The sequence below is a fragment of the Anastrepha ludens genome, chromosome 2, assembly GCF_028408465.1.
Source record: "Anastrepha ludens isolate Willacy chromosome 2, idAnaLude1.1, whole genome shotgun sequence".
NCBI classification, from domain to species: domain Eukaryota; kingdom Metazoa; phylum Arthropoda; class Insecta; order Diptera; family Tephritidae; genus Anastrepha; species Anastrepha ludens.
Genome location: NC_071498.1, coordinates 9,394,161 through 9,421,944, shown reverse-complemented (window position 1 = coordinate 9,421,944; position 27,784 = coordinate 9,394,161). Strand labels below are relative to the sequence as shown.

Genomic DNA, 27,784 nt, shown 5'->3' with positions numbered 1-27,784 from the left:
AAGTACAGAACTCAGACACAATTAACTCCATTGTACTGCACTCGGATTCCCTTTTCTTTATCTTTAAATCTACCCGACCTCCGAAGAAATATGAGTAGATCTTGTGGTACCAAGGAGCCAATGTGGTCGCTTCTTAACACATCAGTACCAAATACCTCAAACCTCATTCGAGCGAAGGCGGGGCAGACGCGCAGGTAGTGGTCCGCCGTCTTATCCTCCCCTTGACAAGCTGGGCAAAGTCCACTATCTAAGATGCTTACCTTTTCCATGTGCTTCGTCCACAGAAAGTGGCCTGTCATCAGTCCAACCAGCTGTCTGCACTCCCTTCTGCTTAATGACAGGAGGGTTTACGTCAGTCGATCGGACATGACAGGTAACATCAATTTAGTCCATCTGCAGCCTCTCTCAGCCTATCAAGCTCGCTTGTGCGTTATAGTAACCCATTTGCTAACCGTAGCCTTGATGGCTGCAGAAGGGAGCTTGCATTTACCGTACTCGACTACCCCTGGTGTGGTTGGAGGGCAGTCTAAGGCCATCAGCGCAGCTTGGCTGTCGCTGCGGACATGTATTGATCAACCTCTCCATCTGTTTTCCACAACAAAGTTCATCAGTTCTTGAACAGTATACACCTCCGCTTGAAACACAGATATTCTTAAGAAACTCGTACTATAGTTTCGAAATATCGAAAAACAAATCGATTTTTTGAAAATTCTGGACGTATTTAACCCCTTAAAGTCGTTATAAGATCTGTTCATGTAAAAATGATCCATTAACTTGAGTAACTTCGCTCTCAAATATCAAAAAAGTATATAAACGCAAAACCAATAACAATTTGCAAGTTTTACGAACAGCTGATTAAATTGTTAGCGGGAAAAATCTCAAAAAGTAAAATAAAATTTCCTTGGGCTACCTCTATTAAAAAAGGGCTCTGGATCTGGTATCGCTATGTCCCAAAATTGTCCCTGCGTAGCTTCCGCCAGCCAGTATAACCTAACCTAACCTATCCGCTTATGAAATTAAAAGAACAAAGCAAATGAAATGCGAAATAACGAGCTTAGGCATCACATGATTTTATTTTGTCCACAATCATGTTTTCCATTTCATCATGACTGGCAGATAAGGAACATTCCATTAGCAATTACATTGTTGCAGCTTCCTTCATATTTTCCTTTCTGCCCATTGCCAAAGTAATTAATAACCAAGAAGTACAAGCATAAAACACAAAAGACACCTTCAATGCTCTGGATTTCTATTTCGGAAACTGCAGCAACGGTGATTGGAGGCTTTAGTAAAGAAGTACATACCTCTATATCACTGGCCGATTTCTATTTAATATATGACTTCAAATAAGCTTTATAAATTTCATCTGAAATATATTTATTTACATGTTTTCACTACTTTTATATAACTTTAGAATATTGACTACATTCGAAAATTTTAATTCGAGTTAATTTTTTATGAATTAAATAAATAATTTTTTACATAGAAAAAAAATTGAAAATAGGCCTTTTTTTACGCGACGAAACCCATGTAGCCCCTTAATAGAAGATTAGCAAATATTGTAATTAATCCTAGTTTATTGTAAAACCAGCTGATGGTCTTGAGCTAGTGCTGTTCTTTTTTTCCTGCTATTTTCTGTATATTCATATACTTTAAATAAAACATAATTCTATTTTTACTTTGCGATCAGCTGTTTTTCTCACTTGAAAATTCTTACAAGTAAAAACTTGCAATTTCCCCTCAAAATGAAATGTCATTTTGCCTTCTCACTTTCCCCTACTTTGCAAGATTTTTGGGTACATGAACGCCAAAACTTGATAAACTGTAACAAATCTTCTTCTCCTTAATTGGACCGATAACCGAAACTGTAACAATACAATTACAATTACAAATTATTTGATTCATGAACAGACTTGTATGCATGTGTAAAAATATAGCATTTGTCGGCGATGAGCGCCTTAAAAATGTGAATCAGTTCAAGGTTTCAACCTTCGAGTTCATGGAGTAAGCCCTCAGTAGTTGGTGCGCACCGAGTTTATGCAAATCTAAAAACGTGAAATTTACATACTGGAGTAGTTCACGTACTTTTTTTTTTTTGAATGTGCAGTCAACGTCAAAAGAAAGCCTACGCTATTTATTGAAAAGTTTAGGACCCTATCATCGTCATAAAAATCAATTATTTCATCATTTAAATCAGATCAAAAATTCCACCTCACTTTCTTTCAAAGGCCGACTTCTAGACCACATTCCCATTGTTACTCTAAAAGAAAATCACTTCTCATAGAAAAGGAATTAAAAAAGATAAAAACTAAGCTAAATATATTTTACATACATATATACGTACAGGAAAGAAAGTGTCGAAGGTAAGTGTTTTTATTGAGTTTAATTTTAATTATATAGAAAAATGTAGTTCCTACTGCTACAAAAACCATATAATGCAATTAACTTACTTCGGCCGCCGTAGCGGAATGGGTTGTGCGTGACTACCATTCGGAATTCAGAGAGAGCGTAGGTATATTTGCCGTTCGAAACCGACTTGAACTTGTAGGTCCCTCCATTTGTGGAACAACATCAAGACGCACGCCACAAATAGGAGGAGAAGCTCGGCCAAACACCCAAAAAGGGTGTGCACGCCAATTATATATATTATAATAATATATATATGTATATATAATAATAACTCACTATTTTTTATGAATTTGCTATTTTCGTATTCTTACTACTTTATTTTTAGTTATAGTCTTCTAAAGTTTATATAGTTTTCTTAGCGCCTGCGTAGCCGAATGGATGGGTGCGTGACTACCATTCGAGCAATCGTCAGCAAAAACGCCAAATTGCTACAGTGAGGTTATGAAAATAGACGAAAATGTGCTGCTTAAATAACTTACGACATCCATATTTCCACGTACCCTTCTAAATAAAATTTCCAATTAATTTTTATTATTTTGAAATTTATTGATGAAATCATTTAATGTCCCTGCAAACTACAAACGTAGCGTGCACGGTTTGTCACACAGTATAAAAAGGAAACTAGAAGAGAATGGAAAACGTTTACAAATTATATTTAAAATGGAACAGTAAAACTTAGGAAATACATATACACAGGTATAGTATAAATGGTATGGGCGTCGTTCACATACTCTTCATCTCTTTTCAAAATAAATTAAAAAGTGCATATTTCAAAGCTAAAGTAGCGTTAAACTAAATTTTTCAAAGTATTTGATATGGTAACACTAAAAAATCAGAAAGTCTTTGAGTTTGTTGTGATTTCAAATGCCAGTGTCAGTACAAAATAGCGCTGTTGCTCTACGTCGATGGCTGGAAGCGTCACATATGGAATCCGTGCATTTCGATTATTGATTTTTTACGCATTGTTTTCTACTTGACTTGAATCTTTTAGAAGAATACCTTACGTCTACAAAAAACATGACACGCCGTTTTTGCTCACAACTATTCTGTGCCTGCTGCCTACTTCTTTAAACCTTGCACGAAATTCGTCACATCGTACTCCTCATCGTACTGCTGCTCCGACCACAGCTCTGGCAAATTTTCGATGATCGCATTCATTGACATGGATCCACCACTGCAACCATGCGCTGCTGGCACACCGTTTGCGCCCTGTTTATCGTTGCCATTTGCATTGAACAAGTCGAATAGTTGTCCCGTACCCATTGTGTCCATTGAGGCGTTTTCCGAACTAACAACGGTATTGGCGGTGAGTATTTTGAATTTTTGCAATCCCATAATTTTTTCTTCGAGCGTTTTTTGTGTAATCAACCGGTATACATTGACAACTTTTTTCTGGCCGATGCGATGTGCACGGTCCATGGCTTGAAGATCCTTCATTGGATTCCAGTCATGCTCCACAAATATTACTGTATCAGCGCCAGTTAAATTCAAACCGAGACCACCAACCTAACGCACAAAAGAGAGAAAAATGATTGTAATGAAAAATTAATTATTTAATCTACTTTTATTTTTAGTTTACCTGTGTCGTAAGTAGCAGCACATCAATGCTTGGATCGGTATTAAAGTTATTCACAATATCCTGGCGCAGCGATGCCGCCACGCTGCCATCTAAACGCAAATACGATACGGTTGGCAAATGCTTGCGCAACAAATCATGTTCCACTATGTTCAGCATAGCTTTTAATTGACAGAAAATTAGAGCGCGATGTTGACTGACCGATTCAGTTTGGACGCCAATGCCGCAGTCGAGTAGCAGTTGTCTAAACCAAAAAAGTAATAATGATTAGAAATATCTTAGTCACATTAATTATTGTTTCTCACTCACTTCAGTGCTGGCAACTTAGCCGAATGCTCTATATCGTCCAGTGAACTCTGTTGTTGCTGCAATTCCTGGGTAATCTTTGAGTATTCCGAATGCTTTGGCGTTAGCACCAATTTCGGGTGATTGCAAACGTTCTGTAGGTAACGCAAATCATGGAAAATGTGTGCCTTTTTACTAATGCTGTCACTATCAGCTATGCTCTCCAAGCAATCCTTCCAATGTGAATGCAAATGTGTGCGACTAAAGTCTTCGTATAAACGCTCTTGCAGCGGGCTTAACTCGCACAGCAAATCTTGTGTGATTTTCGGTGGTAAATCGGTCAATACATCTTCCTTGACGCGACGCAGCAGGAATGGCAATACTTGCCGATGCAAAGCCTCCATTGCCAAAACCCCAGCCTCCTGTTCTTTTGACGAGCTCTTTGAATCGCGTGAGGCTAATATAGGGCGACTGTAGCGAGCAATAAATTGCTTTTCAGTGCCGAGAAAACCGGGCATCAAAAAGTCGAATAGTGACCACAGCTCCAATACGTTATTTTGAATGGGCGTGCCAGAGAGTATCAGCCGATGTTTAGCTTTGAGCATCTTGATGGCTTTCGAGCTTTTTGTTTTGCCGTTTTTTATGATGTGACCTTCATCCAGTACGCAATAGTTCCAGTGAATCATGCTGAAGAAATCGATATCCTTCCGTATCGTGTCATATGAGGCCACAACCAAATTACATGGACCAATTTGGCCACGTAATTTTTCGCGCCCAATTGGTAAACCGACGTAATGTAATGGACGCAAAACTTGTGATTTCTCGAGGAATTTTTCCACTTCATATACCCAATGGCCTGTGAGCGTAGGTGGGCAAATCACCAGACTTGGCAGTGATGTGGATTTTTCCATAGCCCGTTTGTGGTGATCGCCAGCTAGTATGCAAATAGTCTGCAGAGTCTTACCCAAACCCATGTCATCGCAAAGTATGCCGTGCAAATTATATTTATTAAGAAACCACAGCCAATTCACGCCAGCTTGTTGGTACGAGCGTAGCTCTACCGAAAGTAGCACTGGCACTTTATAGTCGGGTATACTCTTTGGCGTGAAAAGATAGTCCAGAAAATCGCGATCGCGTATCTTGCGCTGTTGCAGCTCAGCGGAGGGAATTTCATTCTTGATTGACTTGCTACGCGAATCCAACGGCATCAGTTGGACTAGTGTGGCAAAGCAGTGCGTAGAAAGCAGACGTACAGATTCATCGGGATCGCTCATACAACCTTAAGGAGCCGAAAGAAATTACAAGATTATACTTCGTACAGAAAGACTACCAAGCACTATGAAAGCTTACCCAACAAGGGGACGACTAGAAGCACTATATAAGGTACAATGCGCAATTGCAGCTTGTCGACAACGCGTTCGATGGATTCCATGGCGCCCTGACGTTTTATCACATTGTCGATTTCAGCCAGCATGCCGAGTAGTACATCCAACACAAAGTGCATGGTGTGCATTATGTCAGCGGTGGCGAGTGCGGCAATACAGCGCGCAACCATATGACGGACCTAAAAAGACGCGTATGTTTAGCACACCAAAATAAAGACACATTGGCGTAAAGCAACTCTATTTACCGCCTTTAATGGATGGGTGATAAGCACACTGAAATGCGGCAGCAAGTCAAACAGGCGATTGAAGACACCTTCCTTTGGTAAATTTGCGCTAGAAAAGTTTATAAAATGCGGCGCTGAAATTTCGATCAACTGCAAGGATGTCATTAAGTCATTCGTTTGCGCCAAATCTAAGGGCACGGCCGACAGCAGCTCCATATTTGGATAAGCGTTTGTGAAATGTTCGATTTTAGCAAATACAATTTGTTCGAAAACTGGTATCTTGGAAAATATTTCCATGCTGAAGCTTAAACAAATCTTCGCTATGGCACAGGAAGCACCCACGCGCTGAATACGGTTCTGTTTCAATTCCTGCAAGGTTGCGGTAGTAATAATGAGTTAATATAAGGCCTATTAGATTAAAAAAATTTTGATTTTCAATGCACTTACCGCCACACTCACAGCGTTGGCGCCATTTTCTGCTGCCGCATTCGCTTCACTCAGTGGCGGCCTGCCTGGCCCACGAGAAGCACTAGCACCGCCACCACCACGGCTACCCACCGAGCTACCTATTTGAGCGTTATTTTGTTGTAAGTTTAGAGTCAAAATGCCATAATAAACGCAACTGTTTGACACTGCCGCGGACTCAGGCAATCGTGTCTGTTTCAATGTCAATGGACTTATGGTCTAGAAAATCATACGACAATTATTTAAAATACATAAATAAATTTTAGTAGCAAATGAATTTGAATCGAGCGTCAAAATTGACTCACAATTTTCGGCGTAAACTGAGGATCGCTCTTTAGCAGCGTACACAAGTTTGTCAGTATTTTACTATTGGGACTAGGATTTCTATCACACACTTGATGCATGAGCTGCACAAGGAATTCCGCCGAAAGTTGCTGCAACAACTCACACTCCTCTCGTTTTATTGACTCCATCAGCGGCTTCACCACCGGATTCAGTTTCTCCGGCAGGCAGCGCATGCACACAATGGCACCGGCCAATGCCGCTTGTGCACTTATATTATAGGCGCATTGTTCAGCAGAGGTCTGCGCAAAAGAGTTCTGCAAGCCACGTCTGCGCTCCTCGAGTGTTTCGAGTAACTTTGGTTTTAGCGCATAGCGATTAAGACCCTCGGTTAGAGTGGTTGCAATCGCCTCTATTTGATCTAATGTGAGAACGCGCGCATTGTTGAAGTCGTTTATGGATATTTTGTATTGTTTTAACGTAGCAATGAGATCATGCGCCTCCTGATGCAGTCTGCACAAAATTACATAAAAAAATTAAAGTAGTCTCGATTTGCTTTTAACGCCAAGCAGCTTACCTGGTAAATGAAACGGCTACTTCGTCATAGTAGACATACTCCATGGCACATGCGCACAATTTCTCGGCCAGCTTGGGTGCAGCTAAGCGCATGGAGGGATCTATTTGCGCCCAGAAGGCAATGATCAGGCCTGTGAAAGAAGATTTAAGATTTATACTTGAAGATTTGAGCAATTTTTCAAAGCCATTTTTTAACTGCAACTTACCGCACACAATTCGCTGCACTGCCGAGCGTGAATTTAAATGCCCCAACAACACTTTTGTATAGCAATCCATGGGCGACTCCATATTTGGCGTGTATGGCACACCTGGTGCCGGCTGCACCAGATACTTGGACAGCGCGCCCAGCACTCGTGCCGCCGTTACACGCGCACGCACCACATTTCGCTCACGCACATCCTGTGGTGTTGCCTCATTGCCTCCTAGGAAATATCTTTGGGGAACTGTACTACTCAGCGAATTGTCGCCCAAATCGTCAGCATTGCGTTGTGACCGTCGACGTGATGCTACTGCAGAGTTTCCATCCGCTGATGAGTTTGATGCGCCATGCGGTACAGTGGAAGTGTGTATTAATATGGATGAATCGAAGGCGAGCCGTGCAGGCTGCATGGCTAAACATATCCACGACGACACGACCGGACAAGCCGCATGCAACAGCGCTCCCAAATCGGCATTGCCCAAAAGATTTCTCCATACTACAGTTGACATCTCCTGAATATCTGCCTGAGGTTCGACTAGAATACGTTCATAAATAAAGCGTAGGGCGTCCTGCAGCAGTTTCCACTGCCAATCGATGACGCCTAAATTCAAGTTCAATTTCTTTGAATCGAAATTAATGCCAATCGCAGAGCTTGCAGCATTTATTGTGCCTTGGTCTACCACAGTGTCCACGTTCCCATTATTATTGGCGGTCGTGCTATATTTTGTGCTTGTGGTGGGACCAGCAAGCGTCATGTCTTCAATTTTCTCCTTATTCAGGTTACAGTTGGTAAGAGTTATGAGCGTCTGTAAAGTGGACTTGCGCACCGAACTGGTGCTATGCGAGAGGAAAGGCCAGAGTCGCGGTACTAGCGTAGACATTGGTTCCATTCTTCAAGAGAATTAATAGAGAAAATGGAATATAATAGAATTGAGAATCAGGTCACAAAAAACTCACTGTATCCAAAATCCAGCTCTCGGCAAACACAATATAGCTGCTAATAGTCCCATGAAGCTATTGCATGCGCTCGTCAACTCGTCCTGATCTAGCAGCAGATCCCATAGCATCTTCACAATCGACGACACCTGAACTGGATTCAACAATTTTTGCAGCCACGTAGCAATTGGTATCAGAGTCGAAGCGGCCACAGCACCCACATCGTCCACCGCATCGAACAAAGCCAGCAATATGTCATTTATTGTTTGCGGCACATATACCGGCAACAGATCCTCACGTACCACAAAAACATACTTCAAGCCCAAGAGGCCGCCATGGCGCACCTCCCATTCCTTTTGCTTCAGCAATTTTACCAACAGCTTGACAATCTGATGCACTTGCTCTGCATGCATTTCCTTGACGATTGTGCCCAACACCTGGGCGCATGTTTCACGCACTGGTGCCACCACCTGATCGGATACGAAGTCACCGAAACGATCCAGGCAGAGTACGCACAAAAGTCGTAAGGCAGCATCTTCCATCCAGAGATTATGATGTTGGTGCATCTCTTCACGGCTCATACCAATTACTTTGCCAGCACCATTGGCGTGATTATTAATAAGCTCACGCAACGCTGTCGCTGCACCGTGGCGTACTTCCCATCGGGGATTGAAGAGATCGACATATAAGCGCGCACAAAAATTTTCCAATGGCCAATTGACAGCATCAACCCACATGCCAGTGGCATCCGGAACAGGATCTAGAAATCGCTCAAGCGAATTAGTAAAACATTAAAAAATAAATAGAAATATACACTCACCATTCAAGGTATAGAAAACTTCCTGCCGCTGCAGCGCATCTGTTTTCAATTTTTTGCGTTCCGGTTCATCGCCCATACTGGCGCCATTTTTGCAGGCTACAGTAGAGCTGCTGGTGCTGCTGTTGCTACGACTCAGACTATTGACGCTCGCACTGACACCACCACCGCTGCTCGTTGTGGTATTCACATTTTGTCGCGCTTTACGCTTGGCACGATTCATTTCGCGGCAACTTAGCTGTTGCCCATTGGAAGGAATTAGATTTGAATTGGGCTTGATATTGAGTATATCCTCAACGGGTACCTATCGAAGAGATATCAAGGCGATAGAAAAACATATGAGAAATTAAATATCTGTTTATTTTCGGTCAAATATAATAATTATCCACTACATAAAGGAAGTATTTTTGAATAAATGTACTTTCTTGTATTAATCTACCAATGTGAAAGACAAAGGGACTGATGCTGCTCTAATGAGCTACGGGAGCCGTAGAGGTTCCGATTGAGGTGCTTAAGGGAGGCACCGGCGTATTGCCTGCAGTATAGGGCGCCTTATGGCAAAAGCAGCATGCGGCCACAAACCATTTGGTCCACTCCCCATCAATCTTAAGGCCTGAGAAGGTGGTGGGTGTTGCACCGATTGCATCCTTCCAAAATTGAATGCAGGTGGAACCTTCCTTGGCAAAGGCAGCAGAAATAGACTTCGTGTCCAGGGTTAAGCTCGATGCAGGATCTAATAAATAGTGTTTGAAACAGCCTTGCTGCGTGGAGCTGCTCCTGTGACGATAGACAAGGGGTGAGGAGCAGACGCACTAAGCAGGGCTAGTTTACTGTGGCGGTAGCCCTTGGCCGGATAAAACTCCCGAGTTATTCCACTACGTAAAACCAGCTACCATGGGAAACTTAAACTTAAATTCACAACCTGTGGTGTGCACTGCTGTTATTTTTGTACGAAGTACTAACAAAACTGGACGCCGACAAGGAAAAGAAGGAATAAAGCTAATTGGAATAAAATAATTAATAAGCACCAATGTCTACTACTATGAAACCACAGGCAGAATCGCCCGATAATTGTGGCCGACTCTCAACGCACAGAACCTCTGCTAAGCCGAGGTAAGCACAGTCTTAGCAGGCACGCCCAGAGGATGGGTATGCAAACACATGACTTCTGCAGGGATAAGGAAGAGACGATTTCGTCATTGCCATGCTATATCCAGACGTAAATTTACGATTTTAGGGGTACAATTCTTATGAATTCTTCTTCTTCTTACGAAATCTTGGCCGAGTTTAACAAAGCTCGCCAGTCGTTTCTTTCTCGTGCTAACCGGTACCAGTTGGGCACACTAAGTGAAGCCAAGTCCTTCTCCACCTGATCTTTCCAACGCAGAGGAGGCCTTACTCTTCTTCTGCTACCACCAGCTGGTACCGCATCGAATACTTTCAAAGCCGGAGCGTTTGTTGTTGTCTTATGAATTGGAAGATCTTAGTTCTGTAGAAATCAGGGATCTTCTAAAATTTTTGAAACGTACACACTGGTGTTAGGAGAGAAGGAAAAGTTCTCCACGCGGTATCCCAATGGTCTATGAACCTGAGCATGTCTCGCTGTGGACAACGGCTTCAATCAAACCTAATATAGTGTCTACTACTGGCGACCAATTGCCAGTTATACCTTTCTTCCATAACATCTAAATGTCAAGGTTGCCTTAAATCAGTTTTAATCTGACTGCGTAAATGGGTAGTTTCAATTTCGGAATCAGATTCGATAGTACTTAAATGCGAACTTAATACAAAGATAAAGCTTTATGATTATTTGAATTTCACAGCATGTGCCACTGCCTCCCCATACCTTCTCCTCGTTGGCGTTGTAAGTGTTAGCGGTGCCAGTCAACATTACATCTTCATCGGTTATCATATCCATTAAATGCACACCTAACTTGGATGCCTGCGTCAAGCCCAATTTCTCATTGAGCAACGCTCGCTGTCGACTCAACCGCTCCGCAGCAGTGACGTTTGCATTTGCACTGCCACCAGTCGAAGACGTCGTCACCACCTCCGCTTCATTCATGTCAAATTCAATGCCCTCAGAACCGATAAGACGTGCGCCTTTATGCAATATTTGCTCCAAATCGAATTCCGCAAACGATAACAAACGTTCACGCTGCTGCTGTTGCTGAACATCTCGACTACTACTGTGCTCGCTGGATGTTGTAGCATTGGTGGCCACCGACTGACAACTATCTTCCTCACCGCCACCACCCGTAATAGAAGCCACTGCCGAGTCATTATCCCCCTCCTTCTCCTTTTTAATGGACTCTCGCTTTATGGCCGCATATAATTCCGGCTTCCAAGCGGGTACATTTTGCAATATCGCCTCGACGGCTTGTGAAGCAGCAATTCGAGTATCCCACGAGGTGCTGTGCAAGTAACCGATTAAGCGATTGAGTAGTGCATGCAATTCGTGAGGGTATAATTTCTGCACTTCCCCAATTTGTTTCGCTGCAGCACGACGCGTTACCGCTGATGAGCCAGACTCGAGCAATATGAAGAGACGATCCAACCTGCAATTGGACGGGGAAAACCAATGTTTGACATTAGAATGACTTGAATAATAGACTAATAGAATAAGGACAGCAGACTCCAGAACAGTGCAAACAAAAGCTGGCAGTGTCTAGCGTTTTTCAATAAAATTTGTGGAATTATAAGTGTGATAACGATGAAAATTGTTTTTCAGATATTATAAAAATTATTTTACCACAATTGGTGATGTATGTACATACACATGCACGTATTTGGTATATACCGCACGTTTGCTGGAAGACCATCATAACTCAAAAAATCAAAAACTTGGACAAAACGCATTTAAAATTTTCAATTTCCTATAACTTTCCAAGTAAAAATGAAGACATCTTTTTTGTGAACAAGATAATATTAGTTTGGGGAAAAAGAAATCCATAATTTTCTCGGTAGATGGCTGTAGTGATCGATATCTCGTAAAATACCGATCAAACCATTTAAAGTTTATGCTAGTTGTCAAGATGACATTTCACACTAAAAAAATTCCTTTGCTGTTTTTTGTTTGCTCCATTTAGCTGTGAGTTACAGGGTGTTAACAATGAAAGTCAACAAACGGAAAAGTCGATATATTTTACAGTTTTTCTTTAATAATGGCGAAAGTGCGAAAATGCAATCCAGGTCGCTGAAATTTTGAATGGTGTTTATGGTGCCGATACTGTAGTACCTAATTATGTGCAATTTTGCTTTCGTCGATTCCGCTCAATGATTTTTGATCCTAAATATAATGTCGAAAATGCCGAAAATATCGATAAAATCACAGAAATAATCTAAGTTGGACGGCATGTGAGTTAGTCTTAGCATCGCCTAGGTGGTCGGCCGTAAAACAGTTTTAAACCATTTACACAACAATAATGGATTTCTTTTCCCCCAAACTAATATTTATAGATGCCACTATGAATTTTTTACACCCCACCACCACGTGATCGTAGCACACTTAGGCAGGAAAAACTGGTTTTTGAATTATAACGTTCTTCCAGCAAACGAGCGCTATGTACCCAAGTTTGCGCAGCTGCAATATATGTATATAAAGAAATATTTGAAATGTATGCATTATGTGCGTAATAAGCTGTTCTCTATACTTACCGAGATGTCATTGTGCTGCAACGTTAACTTATTCTGGTTTGCTCTTGCTGCCAAGCCCAAGTCTGCACGTTTTATGTCGATCTATCCGCGTGTGTGTTAGTGCCTGCTAATTTTTCAAATTTCCACACGGCATAAAGCATCTGCTTTGCTTTCGCCACTGATGGAATGTTCTTTGGTTCTGCGCAGACTTTACTTTACAATGTACGACGGATGTGAGTGTTCATTTACAGGTGTATGTAAATATGTGCTGACGGCAGATGGCTTCCTTTTCTTGTCTATAATCTGCAAGATCAAAATACGGCTTGTTAAGAATAAGCAAAATCCAAGTTACTTTATGGAACAATAGCCGTCTTCGATTCGCCACGCGTTAGCAAGCAGCGAATAGATGTAGCATCTGGTATAAATAAACTTGTGTTGGTAGAACTAGAAAATAGCTGCCAAAAATTAGACCGCATTAATACAAGGAAATATTTGTTGCTTCAAGTCGTTACTTGTGGAGCTCGTACTCAGTCAAGTCCCTTCGACTTCTCGTTCTTCTCATTGCTGTTGTTGACTGCAAACTAAAAACTAACAATTGCAAGGTGTGTGAACACGACGGGCAACACCAAAAGAGAATTCATAATGTAGAAACAACAAAAGTCTACCTGTATGAACACGGTCTAATGAAACTTTCTTGGAAGAGAGTTGGTAGCATTGAAAATAATGAATTATACCAGTTTTACCAGGTGTAACCATACTCGCTAGCGGCAACTCTTGATCGAAAACTTTGTTGTTACTTTCTTATGCAAATTTTTCGTCGAGTGAGCAGAGCTCAGAGAAGTTTCAAAATAGCTGATGTTCTATTTGTCTGAACTTTCCGTCTTTCATTTAATTTGGTTTAGCTTCATTTGCGAATTTTATGTTTCAGACAGAGTGAAAGCCAAGCCAAAGCTCAAAATAAAGACGTTTATTATTACTGCAAATAGCTCGGAGCAGTAGTAAAAAAGTGTAATCTGTAATGGGAGCAGTAATAAAGAACTTGGAATCAGCCAGAGCGCTACTTGCGAAATTATTCATTCGAAAACGACAAAGGATTGAAACTCTTGAAAAGATAGGTTAGCGACACTGGAAAAACCCAAGAAAATGCTTGGTTTTACAAATAGTGAGGCAGCTGTTATCTGCCCCAAACATATAAAAATTGAAAAAGATTCAAAACCACTGTGATTGGTACCGTCCCTTCCCTAGATACAGAACTTCCTTTCTTACAAAATAGCCAAAAATTGGATCGATTCATGAACCGTTTAAAAAGATGCGAAGTCGTTTCGTAGCAAAACAATTTGGAAAAAGTGGTAGCCGGCTACCTGAATGGACAATACTTTGAAGAATAAATCTATAACGATTCAGGAAGCACAAAGCTTAAAACTTGGAAGAACCGGATGCGACCACTGGGTTCTTCTTGAATTTTTCTAAGTAAGGTGTTTGAGACGAACTCTAAGTGCCACCTCTTTATGAAACTGGGACCAACATATTTGAATATTAATCTCGCGAAAACAAATCAACAGAGAAGATTCCAAGTCGACGACTTCTAAAGAACTACCATAATAGGAGCCTGAAATTATTTTAATCCTGAGAAATGTCACATCCATCATAATTATCAAATTTTCAAATTTTGTTAAAGTTACATTCTAGGGACCAAAACAAAAAAAAATACATTGCTTTTGTTGTTTTTGCTCTACCAATTATTCTTCATCTTGATTGGCGCGATAAGCGCTTACGCTAGATTGGCCGAGTTTATCAAAGCAAGGCAGTCGTTTTTTTCTCGGGTTAACCGGAACCAATTGGACACACCAAGTGAAGTTAAGTCCTTCTCCACCTGATCTTTCCAACACAGAGGAGATCTTCCTCTACTACCACCAACTGGTACCGCATCGAATATTTTCAGAACCGGAGCGTTTGTATCTATTCGAACGACATGACCCAATCAACGAAGGCGCTGGATCTTTATTCGCTGCGCTATGTCTATGCCGTCGTAAAGCTCTTACAGCTCACTGTTCCAACGCCCGCGATATTCGCCGTCACCAACGTGCAAAGGTCCAAAAATCTTCCGCAGAATCTTTCTCTCAAACACTCCAAGTGACGCGCCTCATTGGATATTGTCATCGTCCAAGCTTCTGCGCCATTCGTTAGCACTGGCATGATGAGAGCCTTCGTTTTTTCGTTTTTTTTTCATTGTTTTGTTGCTCTACCACTGCTACCTGTTAAGTGTGCCTTGGCACCATCCATCTTATAAAAAAAAGTCAAAATGCAGCCACGAGAAATCAGACAATATGGCATCTCATCATATGCTATTTAGCCCCTGGTGAACAGATACAGAAGCACTGCCCCCATTCAGCAAATTCTACAGATATAACTGCTTCTGATAACGTATTTTTTCGATACTATCCTAATTTCAATTTGAAACTCATATCTTGGCATAAACAAGAAAGTATTTATAAATATGTATGGATGTATGTGTCTGTTGGTGCGCGATAAACAATGGCATATTTAATGAACTACATTACTCCTTATATATAAATGCATTTTATTAAAAAAATATATTATCACAGGAAACACAATTAAAATAACTACAAGAAATCCACCCGCGCATGCACACTTACATTTGTGTACACACACATATGAACTTATATTTGTTTAATTCTTTGTTTGCCTTTTGGACACAATTTCAGTAAACGGAAAATGTATTATCACCAATAATGACGAGCTCAACAACAAAGCCATAGGGTAAAAAAGGTACGGTAACGGTATCCAACGTATGTCTGTACACTTGAAAACAAGCATTATATATATATTTATACGTAAATATGTATTTCCACATCCATGTATGTAGATATATAATAAATACGAAAGTCAGTCGGCGCATGCGACCGCTACGACAATGTTTATGGATAAATAAAACATACAAAGTATGATTAATAAGAGACGAAAAAAGTATGGGCAAAATTCGAAGCACACGCTCGAAAAGATGTGCATTTATTATATATAAATATTTCAGTAAATAAATAATGATGATGACTTACATGTAGGTATTTAAATATTATATTAGTGACAAATTAGTGTGAAAAATTATATATTTCTCATTATTGAAAAATATTGCACTTTGAAAGGAATTAAAAATTATATTATGTAAAGTTTGAAAGCAACAATTTGTAAAAAATGTTCTTACATACAGTGAGGGTTACTAAACATCGTACAGGATTTTTTTTTATGTTTTTGTAAACCTCCCTTTTTTTAATTTATTATCGAAATAGAGCACTGTGGCTGAAATTAATAATTAAATTGTGTAAGGTTTGAAAACAACAATTTATAAAGAATATGTATTCAAATATGCAGTCAGTGTTACTAAAAATCGTATAGCTCTTTCCTTTTGCCATGTTATCGAAACCTACTTTCTTTTATGTATCATCAAAATAGAGCATTCTGGATGAAATTAAGAATTAAATTATTACAAATTATTATTATTAAGAAATAAATTATAAAGAAACTTAATTCTGTCGCAAGACAGAACAGGCTTGTACTTATATGGGTTCCAGAACACTGCGGTGTTCAAGGAAACGAAAATGCCGATGAATTGGCCAACCCTGGATCAGCGGTTCTCCCACAAGAACCAGAGCCAATAATCGGAATCAGTTTCGCAAGAATCATGAATTGGATCAGCGACTGCAAAGTGTTTTGTGACAAGTCCCAACACAAAACTGTCAAACTTTCTACTAAAACTTGGAAGGAAAGGCGTTCGGTTGATGGTCGATATTATTACAGGGCACAACCCATGGGGTCAGCATATGACCACCACTGGAATCATTGAGGGCCTGATGTGCCTGTCGTGCTTGGAGGAGGCGGATAGCACTGAGCACTTTCTGTGTGAGTTTCCTGCCTTTGCTACAGAAAGGCTACGAGTTTTGGATTCCGATGTCGTGAGAATGAGTAATATTCGTTCTCTAAAGCTGAAGGATATTTACAGATTTGCCAAAGAATCTGAAAAATTCTGACTGGACTAACTACTTTTATCTCTGTCTCTATTCTTTCCTAACTCTTTCTCTGATACTTTTCTCCTTCCCTTCTTCACGATCTACCCTCTTTCCAGAGTGTTTTAGGAGCCACCTAATCTCTTGGTGCTCCTTGGCTCGACCTATTCAAATTTCAATTTCAAAAATTTCAATTAAAGTTTTAAAACAAAAAAATTAATAAAAAATTTTCACTCATACAACGTGTCACTAAAATTCGTATAGCTATTTGTCTTTTTTTTTTTTTTGTGCAATATAATTTCCTTTTAATTTAGAAAAAATTGTAATTTTAATCAGATTCTTTAAATTCAGACAGTCCTTATAAACGCACAAATTTCGTGCCCACAGATTTTCCCTTAATTTTCCCCTAAAATATCATCCCCAATAGCCAGACAGCATGATAACCGGACGCGAACAATATGTTCCAAACCATTTTATTAAAAAAAATCCGTCATAAACGGGCAGACCTAAAAAAAATCCCAAGCAAAACAGAAATATGAAACCACAAAAATTAAAAATGCTCTCGTTTTTGCTTCTCATCAAAGGGAATTAAACTTGACTAAAATAACCTCTTTTTCCCCTCCAAACACAACGCCGGTAATACATCCCCCTCATCGCGGTATAATCCACGATTTTTAAATTGTTTATGGAAGCTTACTTTTAAATTGTTTGCTATTTGAAATTGACACTACAAGCTCAGCCTAGGAGCGGTCAACCTCTATTAATGTACTTCAAGCTGTGTATTTCATAAAACATCTTGGAATAAAGTGGAAACAACAACAATCCAAAACTACTTCTGTAAAGCAAAATTTTCAGAAATTTCTGAAAGCATTCCCGATTCTGGTCCAGAAAAGGACACTTCACTGGCAAACTATCCTAAATTTCAGGAAGGACTCGAATTGGCGAATGATTTGGACAGTTTTCTCCGAAAAGCCCAAAATGTCTGCATTGAAGGCAACAATAAACAGAGATATACAATTTGAAGAAAAAAGCGTTATGATGGGCATACATAAGTGATTCCGAAGTAGAAAGAAGAATGTAATGAAGAAATAAGTGAGCCCATGACACCATACGATGAAGCATAAAAACTTGTTTGCCAAAACTGACTTTGTGGCTTTTTAACACATCAAAAATATGGCGCCATTTTAGAAATCAAAAGCAATCAACTATCACAAAATTGTTTCCATCAAAGTAGTAGTGTAGTTATTTAGTACTCATGTTCTTTGTTTTAAAAAGATAATTACATTTATATATACATACAATGGGTACTTATAACTAAATAGTAGAACGTATGACTATAACATTGATATGTTGTCAGTCGGCATGATTTAAAATGCGTGGCACAATGGCACATTTTTCTTCCTTTTTAATTCAAGGGTTCCAGGTTCAAATGTTTTATTTTAAAATGAAAAAATTACTAAAACTACAGTATGCATAAAATATGATGCTTAAACTCCAAGAGTACTTATGAAAATTCATTTCATATGATTTCCCTATATTTGAGACAGCAGGATAAATATTTATACGAAGCTCTATAATCACAACCATTTCGGATATTTTAATATTAACTAACACCTTTTCACCAAAAAAATCTCTCAACGAAAATTTTTATAAACTTGTCGGATGCCTATGACATGTTGAATGTTCTCAGGGACACCCAAGTTACAAACTGTAAAGGCGGTAGAAAGTACATTTTTGAAAGGTCTTGCATTTAGGTTAGTTTAAGGGGTTATATACCTTGTGAGCCCGAAAAAATGGACGATCGTCGTAATTGTTTTTAAATATGTTTTAGAACTTTTATTCAAATGAGGCATATATCATACTGAAGGGTAACTCTCGAAGAATACATTTTGGTGTTTTTATTTTAAAAAATTTTATTAATATATTTATTGTTGATATCGCCCCTCCTCCGAAACGCCGTTTTTTTGAAGAGGCTTGCGGTGATCACGGTAGCGCATGAGCAGCTCAACTGAAATCAAAAAAATTAAATGATTATTGTATAAAAATGTTTTTTAGTGAATCTGAACGGTTTATTTACCCAAAAAAAATTGTTCTCGATATGAAAACCGCTTTGCACCAAAAAAACGATTTTTGAGGGGTTGAAAAATTAAAAAAAAAATTAATTCCAGCGAACTATGCAAATATTTATAAAAAGTGAACCGTTCAGTTTCTCGACGTTGTAACTTCGAATAATTAAAAAAAAGTTTATGCAAATCGGTCAAATAATGTTTGATAAATAATGATCACCGCGCCGGTATTTTTCAAAAACCACGACTTCGAGATAATCGCGTCTAAAGTTTTGCGTGCACTTCTCGTTCCAAGAAAGGTCGCGCGCTTTCACGGTCTGTAACGTGCTCCGATCTTTATGATTTTTTAAATTTATATTTTTAAGATGATGTACTTTTAGAATATACCATAAAAAAATGTTCAATTTTTTAGTCCAACACAAAGTATATAACCCCTTGAAAGATTTCCTCTTGCCAGTTGGAGTCTCTTACTTAACATATCTCACTAATGCGCCTCCCACTTTTTCCCCCAATAAGCGCAAAGGCGTACAGTATCCTCAACAAGGAAGGCAGCATAAAATACCGCAAGACAAAGTAAAGCAGCGGCGGCCGCCGTAGCCGAATGGGTTGTTGCGTGATTACCATTCGGAATTCACAGAGAGAACGTTATTTCGAATCTCGGTGAAAACACCAAAATTAAGAAAAACATTTTTCTAATAGCGGTCGCCCCTCGGCAGGCAATGGCAAACCTCCGAGTGTATTTTTGCCATGAAAAAGCTCCTCATAAAAATATCTGTCGTTCGGAGTCAGCTTGAAACCGTAAGTCCCTCCATTTGTGGAACAACATCAAGACGCACACCACAAATAGGAGGAGGAGCAGGAGCTCGGCCAAACACCCAAAAAGGGCATACGCGCCAATTATATATATATACTAGCAACCCGCCCAGCTTCGCACGGGTATAAAATATATACCCTATGTCACTCACTGAAAAAATGATTAAAATCGATCCAGTAGTTTTGGCTTATTCATTATTGCCCGTGGCCCGCACGCGTTAAATTTGGAGTAAAACAATTCCCCTTTCTTTATAGCATGAAGATTTCCTGCTATCTTTGGGATATTTAAATTCATACCCTACATTTTTGTATATTAACTTTTTGCATTTTTACATATTTATTTATTTTATTTTTACAACAATTACTATATTACAGAATGTCTTTATATACAACATTCATAGCCTTCTTGTCATTAGACAATACAAACATGTTTTCTCTAGAGGTTACTCTTGAAAGAGCGACATACAGTTGGCCATGTGAAAAACAGTCAACACTCAAATCTAAGCCTGCAACGTTGAAGGTTTGACCCTGAGATTTATTAATGGTCATTGCAAAAGATGTCTTTACCGGAAATTGTAAGCGTTTAAATTGGAATGGTAGATCCGATGGTATCAGAGGGATTCGGGGAATCAATACATCTTCTCCGGTACCACATCCTGTGAGTATTGTGCACTCTATTATGAAAGTTTTCAGTATTGTACCATCAAACGCGTGCCATTGCAAAGTTTAGGTGGACTTAGGTTTCTTAATAAAATAACAGGACAACCTATTTTCAGCTCCATTTTGTGAGGAGGGAGTCCAGACGGTTTCAAAGAATTTAGAAATTCTGTAGGAAATTGAACAGCTTCTTCCAAATCGAGAACAGTATCGACCGAGTAGTATATTTTCGTCGGCGCATCAATCTTTGAAATAATCAAGTTATTTACTTTATCTACTTGTTCGTTAGTTGGTGACAGAATAGCTCTTTCTTTAAACCAAGATATTGTCTTATAACTTATGTTATCAATGTCTGGATAGACATTGTTGACTAACTCTTGGATGTTGTCTATCAAAACACAAAGGTTTTCTAGGTTAATCCTTCCCTCACTTTGTGTTAATTCTCCATTGCCAACTTTTAGCAGCATGTCTGGAAATAGCCTGTTCTCACGTGAATATGACGAAATCCTCATATTAGTTTTAAGCTCTAATTTATGGACATACGACTAAAGGTGGGATCTTTTTAGCGAAGCATTTATTTCGTCAGCACGTGTTCCTCGAGTCACAACTGGTAGGATTTGACGGAAATCTCCTGAGAACAGAATTGTACATCCACCCATAGGTGCATTTTTGTTGCGCAAATCGCGCATTGTCCTATCCAGTGCTTCCACAGACGTCTTGTTTGACAAGGTAGCTTCGTCCCAGACTATTAATGAGCAGTCACGCATCAATTTTCCTGTATTGCTCTGTCTAGAAACACTACAGACGCTGTTATCATCATCGGTGGCGATTTTCAGCGGGTGCTTCATTGTAGAGTGTGTGGTTCGGCCTCTTTCCAAAAGACTCTTTCCAAAAGAGTAGCGGCAATGCCGGATGACGCAACAGCTAACGCAATTTTTCCGGTAGATCTCAATTACTAATTACTGTTGTAATATCTTGAAAAATATTGTTTTTAATTATATGCTGTAAAGAGCCATATACATAGATCTATATGAAAACAACAATGTATTTAAGGTATTTAATTGGATAAGGATTAATGTTGTACCTATTTGTTGAAATCGCTTCGAAAATAAGCTATTAGTTGTCGTAAAAAGTAAATGACAAAAAATGTTATTGTATGGAATCGATAGCAAACTAAACGCGCTCCGAATCAATAAAAACTATTCAAAAACTGTATTTTAATTATGTGCAATTTACTAATATAGAACCTGAAAATAGCGTTTTATTTCGCTGTAAAATTGTATGTGCATATAATTACATGGAATTCAGTACATACATAGATACATATGTATGTACATATGTCCGAAATGAAATAATGCGAGCGATTCGTAAATACATACATACATACGTCACCATACGATGTAATTCAACATTAATGAGGTGTGGTGAGATTATCGCTTAACGCCTGTTGCTTCATTCGGCTGACAGCGAACACACACACAAACAGCTTTTTTTGGAAAAAGAGCTGCTTTTGTTTAAACAATTTTGGTTAAATAACAAATAAATCAATTATTTTTTTTGATGCAGAACGAAAGTAAATATTTCAAAGTTAAACTTCAAGAAAGTTTCATTTTAATTGGTTGATTCGTTTATGACTTATGGCCGTGAAAACAAAAAAATTATGTTTTTTTGCCACATTTTATTTTGACCGATTGCCACGCTCCCTTTATATATTTCTTCACATTATATAGATATAAACCTTCCTCTTCAATCAATATATCTTTAAAAAAAAAACCGCATCAAAATCCGTTGCGTAGTTTTAAAGATTTAAGCGTATAAGGGGACATAGGGACAGAAAAAGCGACTTTGTTTTATAATATGTAGTGATATAAAGTAAAGCACAAATGTGCTCGGAGTGTAAGTATTGTAGATATTGCATTAGCAAATATGTTTCGATGTGAATCATATGATTCGGAGTATTTGGCGTCAAAAATATAATTTTTTAATAATCGTGTTCGTCGACACCCCAAACTTGCGCCCCATAAAAATGATCAACCTTGAGCACGCATCATAAAATTTTAGTTTATTTGAAATACAGATTCGAGTATTATTAATATATTTGAGCCAAGTTGTATTGATAGCGGTTTTAGAATCAGCAAGCTTCAAAGTGTTTCGTATAAGAGTTTGTATGTAGGCGTATACAAAGGAAGCAACAACAACAAACAAGTCGTATTGTACAATGTACTTTATCTACATATTTAATCATAATACTCGTATGTATGTTTGCATTCATAATATACATTGTTAAATATTCATAAATCCGTACAACATATTAAATAAATGACAATTTTTTATCAATAAAAACACTGCGGCTGTGAGTGTCCGGTTATGAGGAATTTCGCTGGATTTCGGTTATGACTTTTTAAATCATTCAATATTAGTTTCATATTGTCAGGGTTGAGCTGGCATTTTCAACAATTTTGAATTTTTGTTGGGCATTTTAATTGCAAAATTAGTAAATTAAAAAAATTAGTAAATTTATGCAATTAAGGCCTTAATTATGCTCAATTTACCATAAAATAAAGAAATTTAAAAATTGCGTCATTAGTAATTAGTTGCATTCAAATGGAGTTCCATTCTCTGTGCAACCCTCTGCAGTGCGTATATTCAATGAGAAAAAAATTTATAAAAATGAATTGAAGACAAAAAAAATTAAACAAATGGCAGGCTAAATTCAATCTGGACCGAACTTACAAGGTGAAGCCCAAAATAAACAAGACTGAGCTAAAATAGAAATAACAGAAGCTTTGTTTTGATAACTTTGAGTTTATTTATTCAAAATAGTCCCCTCTGGACACGATACACTGTTTTGCGCGAACGAAAGAGTGTTTCAGGTCATTGGCATTGGAATCCGGAATGTCCTTCAGGATGTCGGTACAAGCATTTTGGATGGCCTCTACGGACACAAACCGTTTTCCTTGCATGCCCAAACGCAATTTTCCGAATAGGTAGAAGTCACAGGGAGCCATATCAGGCGGATACGGCGAGTGATTGATGGTCTAAATACGATTTTTAGTAAAAAAAAAATCAGTCACAAGAGTGATCGATGAGACGTGCGTTATCATGCAATAAGCGCCTGCTTCCTCCTTCGCGGTATTCAGGGCGAATTCGACGAATGAAATACGACAAACGCTTCAAAACGCCAAGATAGGAAATTGCATTGACGTTTTGGCTCGTTGGGACGAACTCCTTGTGGACAATTCCCTTGGAATCGTAAAAACAATTGAACATCGACTTGATTTCTGACTTCTCCAAACGCGGTGGCTCGTCTGGGGCCTCGCCTCTTTCCATAGAATTTTCGGTGATTACTGATTTTGGGCGTTCCGTATGTTCATTGTCATTTATGTCCTCACAACCATCTCTGAAACGTGTAAACCACTCAGAACTCTGGCCCGAGATAGACAATCATCGCCATAAACTTTTTTCATCAATTCAAATGTTTCGATTAAAACAAAATTCGATATTAGCTCTTTGTTCGAAACTCAATTTTGTACCGAAGACGCAAACAAACTGACACTTTAGGCGCAATGACTTCGCTTCCATTGAATGTTACCAAGCTTTCTCTGGAAGTCAGCTTGGAAGTTACAACGCACTAACTCATTAAAAAGATGGCACCATCAAAAACATTTTTATCACGCCAGTCTTGTTTATTTTGGACTTCACCTTGTATAAGTCCCCGCACGTTTTACTAAAATTTAATTTGGGTTGGCTTTTTGGAATCAAATTAACTCGTAGGAAATAAGAGTTACAAGTTTCAGATAGACGAACGGAAAAGAACATTTTCGAAAATCTTTTATATGGAAGCAAATGTTCAACATCGGCAACATCAGCAATAAATATTGTCAAAAATCAATGCGGTTTTAGTGCGATTTCAAACATGCACTTTATTTACATATATAAAATTCCGTTTCAAACTGCATACACCGTATCTAAAGATGCTGATTAAAAAGCTCAAAACTTTAATGGCCTCTTTTTAAAATTCATTAAATTTTTGTGAAATTTGAACAACATTTGAAACCTTGATTTGTAAAGCTTTTGTTATACAATGAACTTTGGTGTACACACTTTAAATGTACACACACGCAAACACACAAACAGATCACATGCCATCTATTGCCTCACAGTTTAATCGCAAAACCTTGGGGGGAAATATTTTTGCCGGCAGCACGATAACAAAGGACGAAAGGATCAGAAAATTTATGCGTACAGCAGCAAGTCACTCAGGGTGCAACATGCGTATGAAAGGAGGAAAACATAAGATGGATGCATTGTAAGCTGTTGCTCAGCCCTTCAGGCCTCAGAACAGACACACTTTGAAGAGTATGGAACGACTAGGAGTAAGCCAGTGAAAGAAAGCAGAAAAGGGAACACACGAATGCCACAGTATTTGCTGTACGTACTTTTCGCTTGGGTGAAATCACAGAGCTGCATTGCAGACACTTGTGGAATACCGAAAACCACACCTTTCAGTGGGGCCTTTCGTTAGTGCTGGCAGAGGAGCTGCGCTACAATATCATTTTGCCTTTGAAATCATAATTTTCATAAAAAAATGTACGAAAAAAATTTACGTGAAAAATATTGTCAATATTGTAAAAAGTACGAAAAACTATTATATTTTGTCTTTTAAATGCAAATTCAATTATCTGTATTGTGAGATTTTAAAATTATAAAGTATACAAATTTTATTATTTTCCAAATTACACAAACTAAACTACCAGTTCTCTCAACTTTACATCTATGCAGCATCCAACATACATATATGTACATACAAATTAGTTGTCAACTCAGCCATTGTGCCATGATAGCCTTTGCCTTAGTATAAATCATTAAATAGTTTTTAGGAGATAACTAACCGCAAAAGCATATGAATTGTTTTCATAATGAATTAAGTGCAGTAATTGAACTAAATAAAATATATACACAGTTTGTTTGGGAGAAAACTAATGTGGCACGTGTCGAAAATTACTGGAATTATATTTATGCAACACAATTCCTCGTAATGATTCAATGTATGTATGTACTTTCGGTTGCATCGTTCTACATGCAAAAAAATCGGTAGAGCTTTTCCATCGAAATTATAAAAACTATTATATTTTACGACCTTCGACAAAATATTTCGGAAAAATTAAGATTTACGTGAGCTGAACCTATTTGAGCTGCACCGAAAATCGAGCTTTTCATGAGTAAAACTAGTTTTAAAAAATATTTTTTACTTGCAAAACAAACCTTAGTATTTGGGTGAATGGCGCAAAGTAAATGCTTTGCGGTCGCTAGTTTAAAAAAACTGTTTGTTATTTCAAGATAGTCAATATTTTTCATAGGACGCTCCGGCAATATGGCGGTGGCCAATGCTATTTTTGTTTAACTAAAGTTAAGCAAAAAATGATACCATTGCAGTGTTGAGCAAGCCGGCTTGCATTCTTTCACTAATAGGGCTGTCACAATGGGTCCTTTGAGAGAGCGGCTGAGTTGCTTCGCTTGGCCGAAAGCTGTCAGTTTCCGAACATTGTGTTTTCTGATAAGAAAAATTTTCAAACTGAGCAATTCGTAAAATCCCAAAACGATAGGATTTATTTGACCGACCGTTCATACGAGAATTTGAGTGCTCGATTGGCCACCAGGAGGCAGCACCCGCCACAGATAATGGTTTGGGCCGCTGTAACCGCATATGTGTGCTCTCCAATCGTTTTCATCGAGCATGGCGTCAAGGTAAATGCGAAATATTATCGAGAAAGTATTCTGGAGGTTGCTTTGAAGCCGTGGGCAAACAAACATTTCTGTGGCAGACCATGAACGTTTCAACAGGACTCGGCACCAATTCAGAAAGCTCGAGTGAACCAAGAATGGCTAAAATACAACGTTCCGAACTTCATAATGTCAACACAATGTCTTTCAAATTCACCAGACGCGAATCCGATGGATTATTCTCTTTGGGCCAGTTTGGAGAGCAACGTCCGAACTAAAAGATTCACCAGTCTCGAGGCGCTGAAAATAGCCATTGTCTGCGAGTACACCAAAATATCTGCAAGTCACATTCGGGCAGCTTGCGATTCGTTTCTGGACCGTCTCAAGCCCATAGTCAAGACAAAAGGTGGTCATATCGAGCAAAAGTACATTGATTGTTAATTTTGTATTATTTTTACACATTAAGTACTTTGAACGGAATAAAAGTAATTTCCTAAACTAAATTTATGGTTACACTTGCCGGAGTGCCGGACCCTGTAACTTCGAGATCTGGACGCACATTCATTTCAAGCTCTTTTCGAAAAGATAAGGATGCATTTGAATTGACTCAATTCATATAAATTCCATTTATTTTCTGCATTTAATTTGATTTAATAAAAAACATCATCGATAAAAATATGCGCGATACAAAATTGTTATTTAAGGGGACCCGGTGGTCTAGATATTTCAAAAAATCGATTTTTTGTTTTTTCGATATTCCGAAAATATAGTATCTTAAGAATATAGTGTGAAATTTTCATGCGGAAAACCCAATATTATAGCTTCTACAGCTCATTAACTAGGTAGAGAGCGGTCCGCGCGCTCCTGTACCTCAAACTTTAAACTCATTTATCTCGAAACGACTTTTTCAGCCTGGTGCTGTAAAAAAACAAAAAAGTATTCAACCGAATCGTCTGCAAGTTTAATATGTTGTTCACAACATCAATGGCTATTGCCCGTACTAGAATCATAAATATTATTATGTCAATTATTTCGTACTTTTTTGATTAAATAACTGAAAAAAAACCCGATTTTTAGTGTCAAATTCAAAACCGCGCCATTTTATCATTTTTTTTTATTCTAGTTGCGGGGCTTAGCAACAGTCATACTGATTAATAATTTTGATGGGCTATAAGCCATTCTCGCATTCGTCATTCGGACTCATTGTGATGGCCTATGTATAAGCCATTCTCGCATTCGCCAGCAGGTTCTTATCCTTCTTGCCCAAATCAAAAAAACCAAGCGGATCATCAACTAAATGTCAACAAAGCTTGCCAGTTTCATTTTGACAAGTTTTTAATTCAGAAGACTGATAAAGAAAATGTTAAGGCGAAGTGAGGTAAAAGTGGAATCCAGTATAGGGTATACGGTGGCAGAATTAGACATTAAAAGCTTAATTCAAAAAATACTACTAATTATAAAGTTTATTTCAATAACTATTACAAAGAAAACAAGTGCGTATTTTACGATCGTAACGTCGGGTACACTTTTGGCATCGTCAGATGCACATGAATCATTGGCCCTGAAATACGATTCGATTGCGAGCGCACGTTGTTCACCCGTCCACTGCGACATCGTGACCATGGGTAATATGACGCGAAACTCTTTCTGACGAAAACAGTTTGTTTTTACGTTAATGGAAAAATGTCGCGATTTTAATATTTATAATTATT

The 27,784-nt window shown here is 38.6% G+C and overlaps 1 protein-coding gene across 1 annotated transcript in view; it reads right to left on the bottom strand.

Annotated features, from left to right (window-relative positions):
- Nucleotides 1-2,930: 2,930 nt before the first annotated feature.
- LOC128863035 (TATA-binding protein-associated factor 172) overlaps nt 2,931-27,784 on the bottom strand; it is a 42,786-nt gene continuing 17,932 nt past the window's right edge. The window contains exons 2-14 of the mRNA XM_054101933.1: nt 12,812-13,093; nt 11,001-11,712; nt 9,158-9,458; nt 8,359-9,097; nt 7,409-8,292; nt 7,204-7,333; nt 6,650-7,139; nt 6,327-6,563; nt 5,901-6,248; nt 5,621-5,834; nt 4,295-5,549; nt 3,989-4,229; nt 2,931-3,915 (exon numbers count right to left, since the gene is read on the bottom strand). Of these exons, the coding sequence (XP_053957908.1) occupies nt 3,469-3,915; nt 3,989-4,229; nt 4,295-5,549; nt 5,621-5,834; nt 5,901-6,248; nt 6,327-6,563; nt 6,650-7,139; nt 7,204-7,333; nt 7,409-8,292; nt 8,359-9,097; nt 9,158-9,458; nt 11,001-11,712; nt 12,812-12,822 (6,009 nt within the window). The 5' untranslated portion in view covers nt 12,823-13,093 and the 3' untranslated portion in view covers nt 2,931-3,468. The remainder of the gene's footprint in view (nt 3,916-3,988; nt 4,230-4,294; nt 5,550-5,620; nt 5,835-5,900; nt 6,249-6,326; nt 6,564-6,649; nt 7,140-7,203; nt 7,334-7,408; nt 8,293-8,358; nt 9,098-9,157; nt 9,459-11,000; nt 11,713-12,811; nt 13,094-27,784) is intronic.